Source organism: Urocampus carinirostris, chromosome 2, assembly GCF_059441175.1.
Source record: "Urocampus carinirostris isolate Australia breed hairy pipefish chromosome 2, RoL_Ucar_1.0, whole genome shotgun sequence".
NCBI lineage: Eukaryota > Metazoa > Chordata > Actinopteri > Syngnathiformes > Syngnathidae > Urocampus > Urocampus carinirostris.
In genome coordinates, this window is record NC_142350.1 from 24,744,593 (window position 1) to 24,763,636 (window position 19,044).

Consider the following 19,044-nt stretch of genomic DNA (forward strand, 5'->3'; position numbering starts at 1 on the left):
GCCGGCGTGATGAGGGGGCCCTATCGTGGATGCAGAGCTGGAGCTAAGGCTAAGCGGCTAACGGCATTATAAGTCTTCGGTACCGTCCGTAATCATGGTAAACGTGAACTCTCTACCAAATAACACCGACGAACTGGCTGTGCTGGTGGAAAACATCAAAGCGTACAGGGAGTGCAGTTCGCTGTGTTTTACGGAAACGTGGCTCACGTCTAGCATCCCGGACGCTAATGTGGAGCTACCCGGCTTTGGCGCTGTTAGACGGAGACACAAAAGCCTGCTGGAAGCGCAGAGGAGGTGGACTCGCTATCTACGTAAACACAAGGAGGTGTAACCCTAGGCACAAAGATTTCCATCTGCTGCAGGGACGTCGAACTTTTGGCCTAGCGTGTGACGTCATCCACTCCGCTGTTGCTAAACTACAACAGAGGCCATCCCGTTAATCTGTTAATAAACAACAAAAGGATACTGCTGGAAGTGTGAATTTTCCTACGGGGATGAATAAAGTATATCTATCTATTTATAGTTAGAAACCTATCACTATCTATCTATAATAAAAAAAATAATACACTATGAACCGAGTTATTTAGTTATTAGTAATATGTTTTGCAATTGTACAATTTTGGCTTTTTACACACTGTACGGATTTAAAGTCAAACAACGACACAAAACCCCTGAAAATGCAAAACAATAAAATCAAAATGTACTCATTAGTGCTATGAATAATAAAATGCAAAAAAAAAAAAAGGATTTACCGTTCTATTTTAACCAATTTAGACACTGAAAAACATGCCAAAAAAAAAACAAAAACAAAAAAAGAAAAAGATTAGCAGTCATTAACATTGAAATATTGAACACAGTCTGTTTTGGAGCGATTAACATTAAAATGAGTCCAAATTTGGCTCATTTTTTCTGCTTTTTATACAGTCTTCTTTTTATTCTTTCTTATCAGCCAACACCTAATAGAGCCTTTGTTTGTTAACAAGTGTGACACATTGAAGCTGCGTGTGCATTGTTGAAGCAGGACGGCAGAATTCCTGTCAGTTTATAGCAGCCCATTGATACAAAAAGATCCTAGATATCACTAAAAAATAAAAAAAAACAAGGAGCTGTTTGGGATCGAAAAAGAAACGGAATCTCCAATGACTAGTCTGATAAAACTGTCATCTTAGATGCGACGGTAGGAGGCAGCAACACTTCACATGACAATTTGATGAGGACTGGAGCCACTATCGGCATCCTTTTTAGACACATTTTTTCCCAATTTTCCTTATTTTAAAGTGTGGTCAGGGTAAAGGGAAACAAACCAACGAAAATCATTTCAAGCACTTCACCCTAATTTGACGTTATTTCCTGACCTCAACAATACAAGATTAAAATACAAGCGTCCTCAAGGATTTCAAGCACCTGCACAAACCCTGCTAGTAGTCTTAATATCAGCTTGGTTAAAATGTCAGAATATCGAAGAGAAGTATGGATAGTTGGGAGCTAGCCTCAGGAAGAGACTGAGTGCTGTTGATGTTAGATCTGCCACTTGGAAGGAAAAACAAATGTCTGACCTGACAAGATACATTGAGGTTACCCATTTACTCAAAACAGAGTTAACAAGAAATACGACCACATTTCCCTGTAATTCATTCTAAAATGACTTTGTTCCTGATCACCTCCCAGTTACCAAATGTTCAGAACAGAATCTCAGATAAGATTTGGGTGTTAGGTTTGCTCTAATAAGGCTCCATAACAATTCCGTAATTCTCTCACACCGAGAGGTAGTAACTATTGCAGGGAGACAAAAAAACAATGCCTGACACCAGGAGTTAAGAAGATTTGGCTCACGAGCCATGTACGGCTCCTTTTTGTGGGTATATAATAGTATTACTTTATTTTATTTTTGAAAGGGGGGTTTTTTAAGGGTTATTGATCTATCTTCGTTATTCTTTATCCATTATCCGTTATCGGTCAGTTCATAATACGCTACAAAGCCTAGGAGCCGGGACACTTACTCTCAGCCAAAAGGCCAAGCTAAGGTCCTAGCCCTAAAGCCTTGCTGCGATTCATTGCGAATGCACCGTTAGGCCAAGCTAAGGGGGGGGGGGTGTTTAAGGGTTATTGATCTATCTTCGTTATTCATTATCCATTATCCGTTATCGGTCAGTTCATAATACGCTACAAAGCCTAGGAGCCGGGACACTTACTCTCAGCCAAAAGGCCAAGCTAAGGTCCTAGCCCTAAAGCCTTGCTGCGATCATTGCGAATGCACCGTTCCCGGAGGTACTGCAATACCGGGCCGATGCGTGGAGTGGACAGAGCAAGCTCATATTCCATCTAACATGTGCGAAGCTGAGAGGATGCAGATGCCCAGAGGGTTCGGTCTAGTATACATAGGACACAATTGTAACTACACTTACAGTCAAGGTGTCACGCCAACAGACCTCGTTTTGGCTGTAAATAGCAAAGTGAATCTTCACATGGAAGCTGAGTAAACAATCTATGTTCCTTGTTGAGACACTTTAAGACGAAAACCCACAGGAATGAGCCGTAAATACCGCAAAACTCAAGCATTGCGCCCAGAGCAATTTGATTGGGTGAGGGGTAGGATTGGGCGGAGCTATACACGGCACGCGCGCACTTTTGCTTCTTTGCCCAGCGCCGTCTGCACTTAAGATAATTACGACAATATCCTTATCGTTTTCAGAATTTTGTGACATGTTAGCGTTAGAACTTTGAACGCACTTTGTTTTGAAACCATTATTTAGGACAAAAACGACCTCAATATAATTGGTATATCGATATTGATATAGGATACAGGCTCTTGCATTATTCTTAATTCATAGGTTGCTGTTGAGATTGTCATGATTGTTTTCTGTTTTTAGTGTCAATAAATTTGTTCAAACCAAAAAAGATCAAATCATTTAACGTCATACAGTGAAATAAAATGTGCTGAAAACTAGCTTTTGTCTGGAGAGCAGGTTTGGTGTTTTTTTTCTAATGTGCGTGGCTTTCTTAACAAAAGAAATCTGAATATTTTTGCTTGAATGGCTCTCTGGGTCCAAAAGGTTCCCGACCCCTGAAGTAGATTCATGACAACATCAATACGGCATCTGTCAAACCCATCAAATACGGCCTACGGTCTACATAGAGGTACGCGCGTGAAGTCACACCAAAACTCTTGACCTTGTTTGTAAGAGGCCAAAACCATACTGGGGTCCTCCACTTCCAGAACGGTGTCAATATCCATGTTCTTGTTCCGGAGGATCCAGAGGACCTCCTGGGAGTTGTTTGTCTGCAAGGCCTCCAAGTAGCGTTGCTTCAGCCGTTTAGCAGCTCGCCGCTCCGGGCTCAAGTTCTCCATGTCCAGAACACTACAAACGACGTCTGCAAAGATTACCGCACGGTTGAAGGCCCTGCTTTGGAAACAGAAGATCAAGAGCAGCAAATGACGGGAGGAAAACGGCAGGAGAGTGAATTATAAATAGACTGCACAGTGGGAGGGACGGAAGAACTTGAGATCTGGTTTCTGGATTTTGGCCTGGGGGTTGGTTGTCACCTGCTCAAAAGAAAAGTTTTGACTTACTAACAAGACACATTTTAACACATTTCAGTTTTTACATCAACTAATAAGGATATAGTCCAAGAATGCATCATAAGGAATTTATTGTGGCAGCACATGGACGGAATAACTCAGTTCATTGAAGCGGAAAGGAATCTATTAACTTACAATTGTGGATAAATCATTCTTACATAATCACTTCTAATATACAAAGAAAAAAAAGAGTGTTAGAAATAGTTGCACTGTAAATCAAAATTGGGTATTGAGATTCTTGCCATTTTACAAAGCTATACAGGATATTTTTGGGGACTAATAATAATTTGTTTTTAAAAAAAAACAACTTTTTCTCCAGTGTAACAAAGTAGAAAACATGAATATCAGTCAATTGTTCATCTTTTCTGGCAAAAACAAAGACATGTTTATCAAGGATTACAGATATATTCGCTAAAATGTCTAAAGGCAGCATTGGGATATTTCGAGTTATTTAAAAGGAATACAAAAGAGGTCAACATGGGTTACAAGCAGTTTATATCAGCAGGAAGTATAGCTTGATTTTTTTTTTTAATTTTTCCTTATTAATCGGTTTGATCATTTTACCTCAACTTTTGGAGAGCTGCTTCATTTTGTGGTGTCACATCAGAAGTTCCAGTGTTTACCATTAAGAGTAAAACCGAGCAGCATGGTGACCTCTAGCGGTCGCTATGAGTACTACTTCATATAAGAAGTCAAGATTCCATCTGATTATTCATTTCCAGTCATCTCCAATAAGACGATCGTAAACACGAGTCTAAAAAAAATGGCACATTAGACACATTTCTATCAGTAGTACATTAGTACTACAGTAGTACACGGTACAGGTTGATTCGCTTTCATTAATGACCTCGAGGTCCAGGGACGTGTATGTTCTTTGTCCTCACTTATAAGACAACGTTGGTGCAACATTGGGGGGAAACATGACAGATGTCAATTAATGCCCCATAAAGAAAAAAAACTCCTAAATGGATACTTGAATAAAAGTGATTTTTAGTAATAAGAATGCTGATATGGGACAAGGACCAAATAGTAATAGTTACTAGTACAGTAAATTTTGTCTTTTAATAGACCTAAGCGGCACTAGTAGTTTAAAAACCCATCAGCCTTTCTAGTGCAGTAATTTCTAAATTGATTTCAACTGAAATAAGAGATATTCAATATGCATTCATTCATTCTACCTGACTTAGGGGTTACTAGTCTGTACTGATTGCATCCTAGTCTGGTTAATTACCATTGAGGAATACGGTACTGTAGTTATATTCAAAAAAACATCAAGGTAGAAATTAACCAAAAATAAGGTGAAATATGGACCAATTAATGACTTGGATCAATTGAATACCTCATTTCTGGATTGGTTTTAAGAATCCAACCAATCTTTTTAGTAGTTCTGGACAAATTAATCCAGAGTTCTTTGGTTTTATTTGTGGAGGGGGGGGGGTGTTTAATCAGCAAACTTTTTCGCTTTCAAGAAACCCGATACGTTGCCACAAACAGACGGGTCCAGGTCTTGGTTTTTCAACCAATTTTTTTGGGTTGTTTTGTAAGAATCAACTCAATCCTTATATTATTCCAGGAATGATTTTTTTTTGCAGCACAAATCACATTTTAGAGTAGTTTTACACGATTGGATGAACATAAAGATGAAAGGAGATCACAATTTTTGTTCAGTGTTTTCATAAAACACAATCGTTTTTGGTCGGCCGTCTTTTAACAAAAGGTTCTAGTTTGGGGAGTTACTATTTCTTTTTTTTTTTTTTTTACAAAATGTTTCTCAGTTATTTATAAAGGTAACCAATTTAGGAGGGTTTTTATCCCTAAATACCCAGAAGGTTAGGTCAAATGAACCCAAGTGAAATTTCGGTTCAAACTTCACCCAAATTTGGTTATTTTCGGACCCAAAATGCTCTCTTTGTAAACCAGTAAAGCAAAATTGAAAAACAATACCAGGTGAACACAGTGACAGCGTCACAGCTCCTAGTAAAGCATCGTAGTAATCGTCTTATGAGAACAAAGAGCAGACATGTACATCTGTCTTAGAAATCGAACAAGGACTCCTTCTGACAAGGTAGCATAAAGAGGAAATATCAGATAAATATGCATCAATGAATAAATAAACCCAACTTACAGCAACAGACATCCAAATAAATAGAAAAGAATCATTTCTTAAATGTCTAAAAAGAGGATTGGAGTAAAACGAGGCAAAAGGAAAGGACAGAATCCTTGAAGCAGAGTTTTGGTTGAACTTGCTTGGTGGCAGAGAAAGTTACCCTCGGAACTTGACTTGGAGCTCCAACCTGTTCCGATGCGTCCGTCAGAGGTAAATCTTTGACTTTTCTGGAAGTCCAAAGACCCGAGCAGGATCAGGTCAATTGAGCCCAGCTTCCTTGAGCTTCTCCTGTTTCCTCTTGGCTTTTTCCATCACAACTTGAAGGTCTTTGATCCTTTTCTTAATGAACGCCCGATCCGGTGAGGAATTTACTCCGAGGGACTGAAATAGGATACAGCACATAGATTTAAGCTGCAGGCTTCCATAACGTTATTTACAAATAGTCTTTTTTTAATTAGGCACAGAACATGTAGTGTCCCCCTCCCCACCCTGGTTCTGTTAATAGCTCACCAGTGCTGGGTCATTGTGATTTTTTGGTAGCAATGCACGATTTTGGAAAAACAAATTTTCGTACTAGTATTGCAATTTTGATTCCATTTTAAAAGAAAAGTGCATTTTCTGTGTTCTCTCCTGGAGAGCTTTGGTTGCTATCTGCTGACATGGTGGTTGTAAGGCATAGCATGCTGCTTGCAAACTTTGCCTAGCCTTTTTTGGCAAGCACCGTTAAAACTTGCCCCTTATCGCCCAGCACTATTGAAAAGCAAACTGTTAAGGTTGGTGAAACACTTCATCACTCACAAACATGGAACTCTTAATCATTGAAAATAAATCTAAGTCTTGCGATTACACAAGAGCACTACGCAATGGCGATTCGATTTTGGGTAATGTTGCAGCCTTATTTTCTAGCAGAATGTTTTTTTTTTTAGTTTTTGACTGAGTCTATTTAACCCTACCTTAAATAATGAACCTGGTAATAATATAGGATCCTAGTAATACCATGATACATTGTTATTTTAGAAATGGAAAACAGGGTGTCCTTAGCACTAAGAAGTAGCAAAAAGTAGCCCTCAGCCTGAAAAAGGTTGGAGACCCCAGGCCTAGATATAATGCTTATTCATCGAAGCAATCCTCCTTGAAATTCGCCGAGCACAACAACGACCACTTTCCCCATTGGTGAGTTTTTCACAAATGCTGTGCAATTTCACGCAACATTTTCATCTTTTTGCCAGCAAAAAAGACTAACATCGTGAGCCGAAACCATGACTACATCTACCTGTGACACAACGCCTAGGCATTCTCCACAAAAACCCCGTACTATTTCCGGACATTTTGCAGGTTTAAAAATTTGGGATCAGCTTTAAAATCCTTGACCTTCTATTTACCTTGAGTTCAGCACTATCCATCAGCAGCAGTTCTTCTCCGTTGATGTTTTTGACAGCGAATTGTGGAACATAGTGTTCTAAACTGAGACCCGTAAGCCAGCGGGCCACTTGCTGAGGAGTCCACTCTGACACGTTGCAGTTCTGCCACTGCTTTGTGATGCATCCTTCTTCAAGGATCTGCTGAGAACAAGTCCAGCAGACACTCGGTGAGTAATATCAGACAATGGTTTTGTCTTCCCTGCGCCCCTAATTTAGAGTCTCACCTCATCATCTACCATATCCAGACTCTGCATTTGGCAGCAATGGAAACAAACCAAAAGAAGGGTTGAAAGCAACAGTTCCGATTCCGGCTTCATCGACGATTTCCTACCTCATCGGAAGAAAGAGCCAAGCTTTCGGCGCGTTCCTTCGTTTTGCCTTCGCCGGTTATTCCGCTGAGTTCCACCGAGCTGCTGCTGCTGGCGCTCCGGTCCTCGCTTAGAGTTGGTCCCTGGCAAAATTATTTGATCTATCATCGGGAGGGTAGAGGCTGCACAGTGCTCGATTGGATGGTCGGATGCAATTCTATCGACTGTCCCGCGGGATTTTATTGATTAGGCAGTTCAGCTAACAGATCATTTCAAGGGCTACTAACGGCAGGGTTCCTACAGATTAAGGCAAGTTAAACTTTAATGCTTTTGGAAATCAAAATTTAACACCAATTCAACAAAAGAAAATCAATTGAAATAAGCAAAACATAAAGACACAAATATTTCTTGCAACCAATACATGGAACTTCGTACACATGGCCTGGCACAGCCAATGCAAAAAACATGAAATGTCCACTTTCCTGTCATGGTCCAAAGTAAACGTCTCCGTCCCAAGTTGCTATGTGTATTGTGGGTAAACCGAAGACATGCGTCCGACTGAAACCACATCACCGTTTTGACAGTTCCATTAATGTGGTCACGCCATGTTGCCACAAAGTAAATCGGTGAATCATTTAAAAGACAATTGATAAATGTTACTAATTCCTTTCAGTTCAAACAAATATATATCTTATTTATGTGTACAATCTTTTAATTTTGAAAATTTGGTTTAAGACATTTTTATGCCAGTTAAGGCCTTATTTTTAGAATCATGAATTCAATTCCTTTTAAGACTTTTCAAAGGTTGGCGGGGACCCTGCATGGCATGTTTTATTGTTGATTTGTTAAATGAAAATAATAAAATGTGATTTATAGAGTGAGTCCAATATGGAAGCCCAAGAATGCCAATATACAATAAATAAAAAACTATTTGAAATGAAAAAAACATTTCAGTAAATAACAGAGGGTAATATGGTTATTCATTTTAATAATAGGGTATCTATATTATGAAACATGTACTTAGTATCCTCTAAAATTAAAAAATTCATCATACTCAAAAATGTCTTACATTTATCATTTAGAACAGGGTTGTCAAACTCATTTTCACTGAGGGCCACATCAGCATAATAGCTGTCCTTAAAGGGCCTGATGTAACTTATAAATGTAAAAGAAGGTGAAGTACTCGTCTTGAAAGCGAGAGGTCGCCGGTTCGATTCCCGGCTCCTCCGAATTAAATGTGGAAGTGTCCCCGGACAAGACACTGAACCCCTAATGCCCCGCAATATGCAAGGAGGCGCCTTTGCATGGATGATGCTGTTATCGGTGTGTGTGAATGTGTTTGAAATACATTGTAAATGTTCTGCATTTATACAGCGCTTTTCAAGTCAATGAAGACCTTCCAAAGCGCTTTACAATGTGCTTCACACATTTCCCTTTTACACAGTAACCGATAGCAGCGTCAGCCATATAAGGCGACTACTTGCTATTGGGGGCATTAGGGATTTGGGAGGTCTTCAGTGTTTGAAAAGCTATATATCTGCAGTCCGTTTACTGTTTTACTATTTACTTAATTGATTTGAATAGTATGCAAAACAAATTTAACTACTTATTTAAAATAACTGAAGTGACAAATGTTACAGTTGCATTAAAAAATGTCACTACACATAGATGTTATAAAGTAAATATACGAAATAACGGAATCTTCTTGGGTATTTTTGGGATAATTTATTTCTTTATTCCACTTATTGTATTGGAAATGGAAACATTGCCCTGTTGTGGCAGTAAGTTGTCATTTTGCGGCTATACTCGATAAAATGCATTGTGGGGAATGTTGTTTTTGGTCAAGGCACTCCCGTTCATTTTTGGATATTTTAGGATCTTGCGGGCCACATAAAATAAGGTTGAAAATTAAATTATAAATCAATTCAATATTTAATCATGATAAAATATTACAGATAGTTCAAAGAATAGTAAATATTTCACAATTACACCTTATTTTAAAAAACGAATAGCCATATAACATAATTCCCTGTTAAGCAAAATGTTTTGTACTTCAAAATGTCGTTTTTACCTGTTGCCTTTTGGCACTGTTGGGCTTCCATTGAACGAGACTGACATAAATCAAAATTGACTAGATCTTGCTTGTTAGTGCTACTGAAATACTACATTTATTATGTAATTATACGGAGATGCATTACCAGGTAGCGGGAATAGGAGAAAAAACGTGGCAATGAAATAGTCTGTTTAACACACACAAAAGTTATATGATGACTTGCGTATCCCTGTGACAGTCAAAATACAGCCACATGATGTTTCATTTGATACAGTTTTGTGAATGAATTCGCCGAGTGTCTTGCAAACCTCTCGAAATGTTGCCTTGAACTTCCGTGGGCTACTTTCCAAGTGTGGCTCCGTGCCAGGTGTCCTCACTCGTCGAGAAGGGCTCGATGTTGCTGGAGAACCTGCGGAAAACAAACAATACTGACATTCTGGCCGAATTAATAAACCAAACTCAAAATGTTTGCATATAAATGCATTAAAATGCAATTCATCTGCTCTAGTCGCCACCGTTTGGAGTAACGCGTTACAAAGGAAGGCACTCCTGGGACACAATAACCTCTCCCAGTACTGTAATAATAATAATAATAATAATTTCCTTTGTATTGTCATTCTTTGTAACAATGTACACAGAACGAAATAACTCGTTAAGTAAAAAAATCGTAACTTAATTGTGTACTCGGCTAAATAGTAAACCTTGTGCCAAAATGGCATTACTGACAATAAAGCGAATACTTAAAAAAAATGCGATAGTGGCCGTAGTGTTTTCGGATTTCTCATGCTATAAAGGCCTTACCAACATGCATGCCTCTAAACTTTCGTTGAGACGATCTTCTAGCCTACCATGCATAAAACAAAAGATCAAAGTAAAATTCAGTAGTGCCATTTTTGCACCAGGTTAACGAAATCATGAATCATAATGTCTTCTGTCCTTTTAACGGTTCCTTCTTTGCTTACGAAATAAAAAAACAATCGTCGAATCTGCCAGCAAGACAACACTTTACTTGAACCTGCAGATTTCTTCTTGGCTCTTGGGATCGCTAGTAGACCAGTATTTTTTGGAGCAAAGGCTCCGTAAGCTCTGGGTCCCTCGGGGCACACTCAGGAAGCTGTCAGGCGGACATTCTGTCATGACCTATATTTCATGTTGATAATGTCTGCGTATTGTCTGTGCAGTCATTCAAGACTTCTTGTGATTAAGGGCCAAACAAATAAACTTGACCTGACAATTGAAAAGACTGAGGGTAGGCGTGTTCTAACTACCTACAAAAAACAATCACGGTGCCACCATCTCAAGCACAGAGTATGAATGCACGTAATTTCTCCCTACAGATATTCTGATATAAATTATAACCTTTATCTTTGTTCCTTTATATTGTGTAAATTATAACTTTATCTTCTTTGTTCCTTTATCTTCTTTGTTTTCTTTTATCCTCACTGTTAAATGTGAGACTGGAGTGCCACACCCAATTTCGTTGTCACAATATGTTCAACCCATTTTGTAACAATGCCAATAAAGGTATATTCTATTCTATTCTATATTCTCCCTACCGTATATACTCACATCTCAGCAGTATTTACAACTATGAAATAAAATACTGAAATCATTAGGTCAGTTTATACTTACATATCTGGTTGTGCATCACCAGCAAATGGTGGGCACTGGTGAAGAGATGGCATGGCTTAAACAGCACTAACTAAATCCATGGGGCAAACACAAGCACATAATTTATGGTAAAAGAAGGCTGAATTTTGCTCTTTTTATTTGTAAAACTATCTTTTCAAAAAAGCGTCCCTGGAGAAAAAAAATAACCTAGAACTAGAGAAGGAAATTTTCGAGCGGTATGAAGACAACATGGATATGGAGTGGTTCAGCAGTGTTGGTTTACAAGCTGTCGAGATTGCAGAAGCCAAGAAATTTTGCTTCTACAGGTTGGTGTACATTTTTTCTTCTATATGATGTAGTTATTTTTAAGCAGTTTTAGGGGGTCAGCTTCAATGTGAGTACAGTATATACGTTATTTGGAACTAGATAGTTACTTTCAGTGTAACATGCAACTTTTGGGTGTCAGTAATCAGTTAATTTTGAAATTAAGTTACTAGTAACTTGTTTTCAGTAACACTGGTTGCTACTTAAGAGATTTATAGCACAGTCGGGCCTTCAAACCTTCTTTTAGTCGTCTGGGTGATCCTTCAGCGCTGGCCGGACTACGAATGGAGCCGGAGCGACTGTGAGCTGGACTGCAGCGCCCCTCATTGGCCTGTGAATGAACAGCCATAGCGATTGAAAAATAAATCCAGGGGTGTCCAAGTAAAAGACGGACGGCTGAAACGAAAAATTGACTACAGGCTGATCGATTGTTGAAAATTAAAGAAGCCGCTAGTGCAGGGGTGGCGAACAAGTTTGACACAGAGAGCCGAAATTTTTAACTGTGAGAGTCAGAGTGCCACACCACGCACTGACCTGCCATGACAGACAGACACACACAAACACACACAATTGAAAACATATTATTTCCCATAACACAATCCTCTCCTTACAATACAACAAGTATTGTTCTTGTGTTGATTTAAAAAAAAAATTGTCCACCCTCAATGCACACCAAAAAAACTTAAAATGAAACAATGCAAAGAGCCGCAGTATATAGAAAATATGATGAGGCAAAGAGCTGCATTCTTTTTGGCCAAGAGCCGCATGCAGCTCTAGAGCCACGTGTTCGCCACCCCTGTGCTAGTGCTTGTTGCTAATGTTGTGCTCGTCGCAGCTAGCGACCCTTAAAGCGGTGCTAGACAATGCGAAAGCTAAACGCTAAGGTCAAAATGTGCTCAGTTCAATGCTGACAACAGCCAAAAATCAAAGAAAACAAATACACTCAATATTTAAAAAAAAAGGATTTCTCTGATTAATTTTAAAATTTTCCGATGTTATTATTGAGCGACACTTGGTGCCAATGCTAGTTGTTAATGCTAGTTGCTGATGCTAAAACAGCTAGTGACAGCGTCTGCAGGGTCAGCTGCTTAAGCAAAGCTAGTTGCTAATGTGTTAGTCGCAGTTACCGACCCCAAAGCAATGAAAATATAGATACTAAAGATAACTGCTAAAGAATATTTTGGCGGTGTAATCTGTGGATTCATTTCTAAATTTTCATTTTTTTAACATACAAAATGAATGTATGATACAATATTGAATCGAAATCATGTCATTGGCTGTAGAATTCCTTCTCGTGGGCCACATCCGGCCCGCAGGCCTTGTTTTTGACATAGGTGGTCTAATCGATTGGTATTGGAACAAAAGGGACTAAAAATGATTGAAAACAAACCTCCCCCTCTGTGGAGCTGATGCTATCCGTTCTGGAGCCTTTAGCTTTGCTGGGTGAGAAGGGGGATCCCTTCCTCAGCTCTGCATACACACAAAAAGATGGTGACACATGTCGGAGTAAAAGCAAATAATGATTAAATGAGGCCATCTTAATTTACTTAGATGACACAAAACCACCCTGATTTGCAGTGCAATATTATCTGCAGATTTCTGTTCTCCTCCCACACGTCCCAGCTGTCAGTTTTAACGTTGCATAACACGTCATTCACATCCACACGCAGACGTTCTTGCTGACGCCATCGGTCATAAATGCCATGAGTGCTGATGTCGCAGTGAAATACGAGCCTGATAAGCTTATCAAGAAAGCGTACAAGGCGGAAGTTTCAAATAAAGCTGGGCGATACAGACAAAAACAAACTAGATTGAACCCTGCAAATAACCACATAGAAGTGGCCATTCAATCCCTTACTTCCACAATAATACAGGGTGTTCCAAAAGTCTTGGGCACATTTTGACAGTGAATATCTGAGAAACTACAAAGGATATAAAAAAACTTCTGGTGAATTCAGAAAGCTAGTAATATTGAATGTGGGCACCATGGGTCACACATCAAGCCGATAGTCAAGTTCTTGCCAAACGTGTCCCAGCATTGCATTGTCAATGCTTGCAACAGCTTCTGTTATTGGTGTCTTCCAGCCCATCCACATCTCCAGGAATAGGGGGCACATACAACAATCCTTTTAAAAATCCCCACAAAAACAAATGGCATGGTGTGAGATCTGGAGATCGTAGATGGTGATCATCATTCATTCTAGGAAATGCAACATTCAGTCCATCTTCCTGGCAGTGTTGTGGTCAGAAACCGTTGAACCCCGAGGCGCCAAGTGTGGTGGAGCCCCATTCTGTTGGAAAAAAAGGTCACCAGACTATTTCTCACTCAATTTATTCATTTCCCAGTTTTCCAGCATGTCTAGGTACAGCTCACCATTGACTTTTGCTCTTTCAAAGAAAAATGGTCTGTAGACAGCTTTCTTCAACACATTACAAAACACCGTTACCTTTAGGGAATTTCTGTGGTGCTCAAGAAGATTATATGGGTTCTCAATACCCCATAAGCAAGCGTTTTGCTTCTTTCACGTTCCCATTGACGTGGAAAGCCGCCTCACTGCTAAAAACAAGCCAGTTGTCAAGTATGTCATCTTCCATCTTTTGTTGCATTGCAATGCAAAAGTCACATGCTGTTTTATCAGTGTGCTTCAACGGTTGGAATAACTGTAGCTTGTAAGGCATGTGCAGTCGTCTTCCGAAGACACACCAAACAATTGCTGTAGGACATTGAAGTTCACCACTGGCTTTTCCGATCTATTTACAGGGCACGACTGGAAAGCAGTTCCAACTTATTCAATCACATCTTCTGAAATTGATTGTGTCACCCGTTCTTTGAGCTCGGCATAAGCACCCCTCCATTATGAATCTACCTTGCTAAACCACCATGTACTTTCTATCTGGTGGCGCCTTACTCAATTTTCAGCAGAATACACGTTGCACAACAGTCTATGATTCAGTTCTTGAAAAATTGAGCACACCAAATGTCTTTTCTGGTCTAGTGAAAGCCATTAATACATTTGAAAATAGATTTTTTTTTTTTAAATCAAGAGCCTTACAAAAAAAGATGGAAATTGTTTTAAAGGGCAGAACTGTTATCTTACTACTATTCATAGTTAAGTAGATATAAGGACTTTAAATCTGTACAAAACCTTTGTAACACCAAGTAGAATTTAACTGTGTTTTTTTACCAGTTTTGAGTTCCACTGACCTGGAGATGGAGCTGGAGCTGCAGCTCTGTCGGCGCTATTGCTGTTGTTGTTGTTGACCTGGATGTTGTTCTGCTTCATCAACTGCGTCAGCTCCGATTCCAAAGTGGCAATCTGTGGAGAAGAGGCAAGGGATCATTGTTAACCGGAGGTTAAGCCCAAATGAAACAAAATATTTTTGCAACAGTAGCTGTTTCAAATGTTCTTTTTAAATGATTTTTTAAATGTACATTTTTTTCTTTTCAATTTTGTTTCTTATTTTTAGCAAAACGAAAAGAAATAAATGAAGTTGACATCCAAGCACAAAGGTGACAACAGGCCACGGGGACAACCGGGACATCTGATCTCAGGGACAACAGAGGGGATGGTCCTGCGAAATGTAAAGCACCCATGTGCAAAAAAAGACCTTATATCACAAATGATGGTAGTAGCTAACAATTAAAACTGTTATCCCTTGTTTTTTGCCGGGCTGCGTTCCATTGAAATCTTGCAATAGTTAAAACCCGCGAAGGAAAAATATACATTTATTTGATATCAGGAAGTTATAACATGTACAACTGTAACATAACAATCCATGGAGCATCTGCTGGTGATCAGTCTTTCTTTGCGCTTTTCTGACTTTCCCCAGAGTCCGATTCAATTGATTATTTTCTTTTTAATGAAATGAAGCCGCTAAAATACTCGGGGTCGCCGTGCTTCTCAGTGTGTTTTGGAGGACATATTAAGCTGTGTGCCCGCCTTGCTCTTCGACTGACAGCATACAACAGCCTATCACAGTCAATGCACACAGACAGTCACGCCCACGCAACACAGACAGCCCTACGTAACCTGCCCCCATTGTAGAATTTGCTGTGTGTTGTCTGGTGCAGAACACAAAGCACGATGAAAATGCGGTCGAGTAGCAAAAGACGTAAAAAGTAAACTGCGATATAGCGAGGGGTTACTATAGTAAAAAAGATAAAGAAAAAAAAACCTTACAATAATATTTTGAACAAATGCACAGGAATTCATCCACAAAGTAAGGTCTTTATTCACCCTGACTTGCAGTGCCTGGATCTCAGCCAGGTGAGCTTTCTCAGCCTCCTCCAGCCGTCTCCTTTCTGCATCCTCCTTCTGGACCAACTCCACCTCCCTGGAGGGGGACAATGAAAAGGATTGAGCAGGGGTGCAGCAAGCCAATCAGATTACTCAACCTCGACCTAGGCTACACAGGGTTCCTACAAGCAAGTTAAATTCAAGACTTTTAGGACCTCTGATGCCTTTAGGAATTAAATTGAAGACCAAGTCAACAAAAAGAAGCAAAATCGATACAAACAAAACAAAAAAACACAAATATGTTTTGCACACAATGCATGGTGATTCGTACAGATTACCTGGCAGAGTTTATAGCCGTGACAAAAATGGTTTGTCAGACAGTCACTTCTATGAAATGTCCACCTTCTGGGAATGGTCCAAAGTAAATGTCTCTGTCTTAACTTGCTACGTGTATAGTGGGTCGACCTAAGACATGCGTCTGACTGAAACCACATCATCGTTTTGATAGATCCGCCATGTCGCCACCAAAGTAAATCAGCGAAGTATTTAAAACGACAATTGATAAATGTTCAGTTTTGACAAATATAAATCGTATTAATGTTTTTACATTTGTAAGACTTTTACAAATTGAATTAAAGACATATTAATGCCAATTAAGGTTTTTTTTAGAATAACGAATTAAATGCCTTTTAAGGGTTTTCAAGGATCCGTGGTAACTCTGTCTTAATGCCAATGCGGAGATCCTATAAAGACAACAAAGTGGAAAAACGACCACATTTAACCTTCTTGAAAGAGGTAACATCCAGTCCGTCAGCTTTGATATGGCCTGCAGGCTCTGAGCCAATTAGCGGCAGAAAGATTGAAAGCAGTAAGTCAAGGGTGAGATGTGCCTCGCACAAAGAAAGACAAGTTGTGCCGCATAGGAGCTGAAAACAGCACTGGTTGCCAAAACGAGCTAAGATCCCGAGTATTAAAATAAAAAAAGCAACTGGCTGACAGATGGGAGCGCAGAAGATTTCACTCTCTGCTCGATGATGCAAGCAAAGATTGCTGTGAAACGAATACTTTACTCATCCAATCTAAGTGTCGAGGAGGGAGCAATGCACTCAATTACGAAAATAATGTGGAGGAGTTATACATGCGTAGGGGTAATATGAGCTTAGGGGCAATTAGGATACTATATTGTCACTGGATGTGTTAGGGGATAGCATAATGTGAAAGGTGTAGCGGGTACAGACGCATTAGTCCCCATCAATATAGCGATATATGGCATTATTATTATAAAAAATAAAAAAAAGAATTGAAAAATGCCGCAAAATTAGAGGGAAAAACTATTTTTTATTGGTAAGATATTGTTTTATGATGATTTTTTATCAGTAGAGTTAACAGGGCCTGACCCTGTGACCAATTTATCCGCAAATTAGGCCATATTTACAATTTGTGTGGTTGGAAAAAAAATTAAGTACTGCAATGCAAGTATGCATGAAGTTCCCTCAGCTGTATGTTTTAAAGTCGGTCTTCGAAAGTCGCACTCTCTCTTGTGCTAAACAAAAACAGGTGTGACCAACTTAGTCGCATAGTGGAGGGCCCTGGCCAAGATAAGAGATTAAGCCGCGGTACTTCTATTATTTTAGCTGACTTTAGCCTCAAGGCAGTTTTATGAAAGCAGGTTAATATAAGCTCGACTCAGTTACCATGGTGATTAATTCTCTAAAGCTAGTCTGCTCCAGACCAGGCTAACAACAAGGTAAGATAATCCCCAGAGATACATCTAGCACCTGTACCGTAAATCGTTTGAAAAATGAAAGGTTTTTATAGCATTTTCATGAGCTTTTCTGATATGTTGCAATATTTTAACTGTCCTGCATTAGAATTTTGCACAGACAATACATTTTCATTTAATTCAACTCTGTTGACTGTATAATTGCAACAGTTATTTTAAAGTCATACATATTGTAAAAGTATTGCCATGTGTTTTATTGCTATGCCAATTAAGAATGTTTCTCAAAAGTCCTTCAGAGCTTTGATAAATTTGTATATTGCCGTTTTGAGATTCTAAAAATTGACACAAAAACTTGCAAAAATGGTACCAATGAAGTATGTGACAAGGGTATTAATACAGTGTATAGATAGGTCCAACCCCTATTAATCTGTTACCTTGTCCAAGAAAGAGAAGTTTAATCTTTATGGAGGAGCAATAAATGAAAAACACATTAAATGGACAAGAATGCAATTTACAATTGCCTATTGTCCTTGATACCACTGTAGTTAAGTTTGTTACAATGATATCAGTCGTGGCACTCCAGGATATGCATCTAACAAAATACTTAAAAGAGAAAGATAAGATAAAAAAAGTTTGGGTGAATAGGTAAAAGTTTGCCTTTGTTGCATTGGCTGGGAATTGAACCTGAGCCTCCCACGAGGCAGGCAAAAAATGTCACAGAACCACTGAATGCAAGTTCAGTGCTCAACTGTCTGCCAGGCTTTTCCCCTTCCCTTATAACAGTGCTCCTGAAAGCCTTTTTTTTCCTCATCATTTCTTTCACATCATCATAAAACTCCACATAGATTTGTTGTTCAGCGAACATAAAAAATGATGGGTGACACGTTTCTATTTTCCAATCAGTGATTGTAAGATCCTTCCAGGAGGTCTATTTGAGAAAGCAGTAAAACTAAATATCTAGAGCTGGCCAGACATAGCTGCACTGTTTCATCCTGGGTTGGTAAACGTGCCACCAATTAAGCCAGAGTAGATCAAGCTGCACTTATTCATTCAGCCGGGATTTCTTTATTTGTGCAATACCCCCCTGGTCAGACAAAAAACTTATTGATTATGCTTTTGGATGAGGGCAAAATCATTTCTAAGTCTTATTGCGACTCACTTTTGTTGGAAATCCTTGATGAGCTTCTTGGCTTTATTGTACTTCTTCTCCAAAGTCTGATACTGCGCCTGGGCCTCCTTGAGGTGCTCGTTGACCGTGTGGCACAGCGTCTGCGCTTCGATCCAATAACTCTCCAGCTTCAGCATCCTTTCCTTGTTCTCCTCGATGCTGGCCTTCAGCTGACTCTTTTCCTTCTCCCAACGCTGCTTCTCCCTCTCCACGGAGGCCAACTGCCACAAAAAGACAAAGTATCACACCACGGGTGACAGCGACGTTCGAATCATTTGCCGATATCTACCTTGTTTTTCAGCTTCTGGATCTCAGCCTCGGTCACTGTGTGTTTGATCTGGAGCTGTCGGGAAAATGAGGAGATGGAAAAGGGGCGATGAGCGAGCGAGTCAGCGGTCGGATAATCAAACGCGTGGCTGAGCAAGCTCGATACAGTCTGACGGACCGAGCCGGCCCACCCGGGCCGATGACGTGCTTGCTCACCAGCAGGGGGAAAAAAAGTGGCCCGAGG

The 19,044-nt window shown here is 39.6% G+C and overlaps 1 protein-coding gene across 4 annotated transcripts in view; it reads right to left on the bottom strand.

The window, feature by feature from the left end:
• Window positions 1-3,634: 3,634 nt before the first annotated feature.
• Window positions 3,635-19,044, bottom strand: part of ppp1r9a (protein phosphatase 1, regulatory subunit 9A) — a 47,283-nt gene continuing 31,873 nt past the window's right edge. For 2 of the 4 annotated variants that reach the window (XM_088329553.1, XM_088329551.1), the window contains exons 8-18: window positions 18,823-18,876; window positions 18,525-18,754; window positions 15,643-15,739; window positions 14,610-14,721; window positions 12,795-12,874; window positions 11,642-11,735; window positions 9,778-9,878; window positions 7,440-7,559; window positions 7,333-7,356; window positions 7,070-7,249; window positions 3,635-6,068 (exon numbers count right to left, since the gene is read on the bottom strand). In XM_088329553.1, the coding sequence (XP_088185679.1) occupies window positions 5,946-6,068; window positions 7,070-7,249; window positions 7,333-7,356; window positions 7,440-7,559; window positions 9,778-9,878; window positions 11,642-11,735; window positions 12,795-12,874; window positions 14,610-14,721; window positions 15,643-15,739; window positions 18,525-18,754; window positions 18,823-18,876 (1,215 nt within the window). In that variant the 3' untranslated portion in view covers window positions 3,635-5,945. The remainder of the gene's footprint in view (window positions 6,069-7,069; window positions 7,250-7,332; window positions 7,357-7,439; window positions 7,560-9,777; window positions 9,879-11,641; window positions 11,736-12,794; window positions 12,875-14,609; window positions 14,722-15,642; window positions 15,740-18,524; window positions 18,755-18,822; window positions 18,877-19,044) is intronic. The other 2 variants (XM_088329554.1, XM_088329552.1) reach the window with 1 other exon arrangement.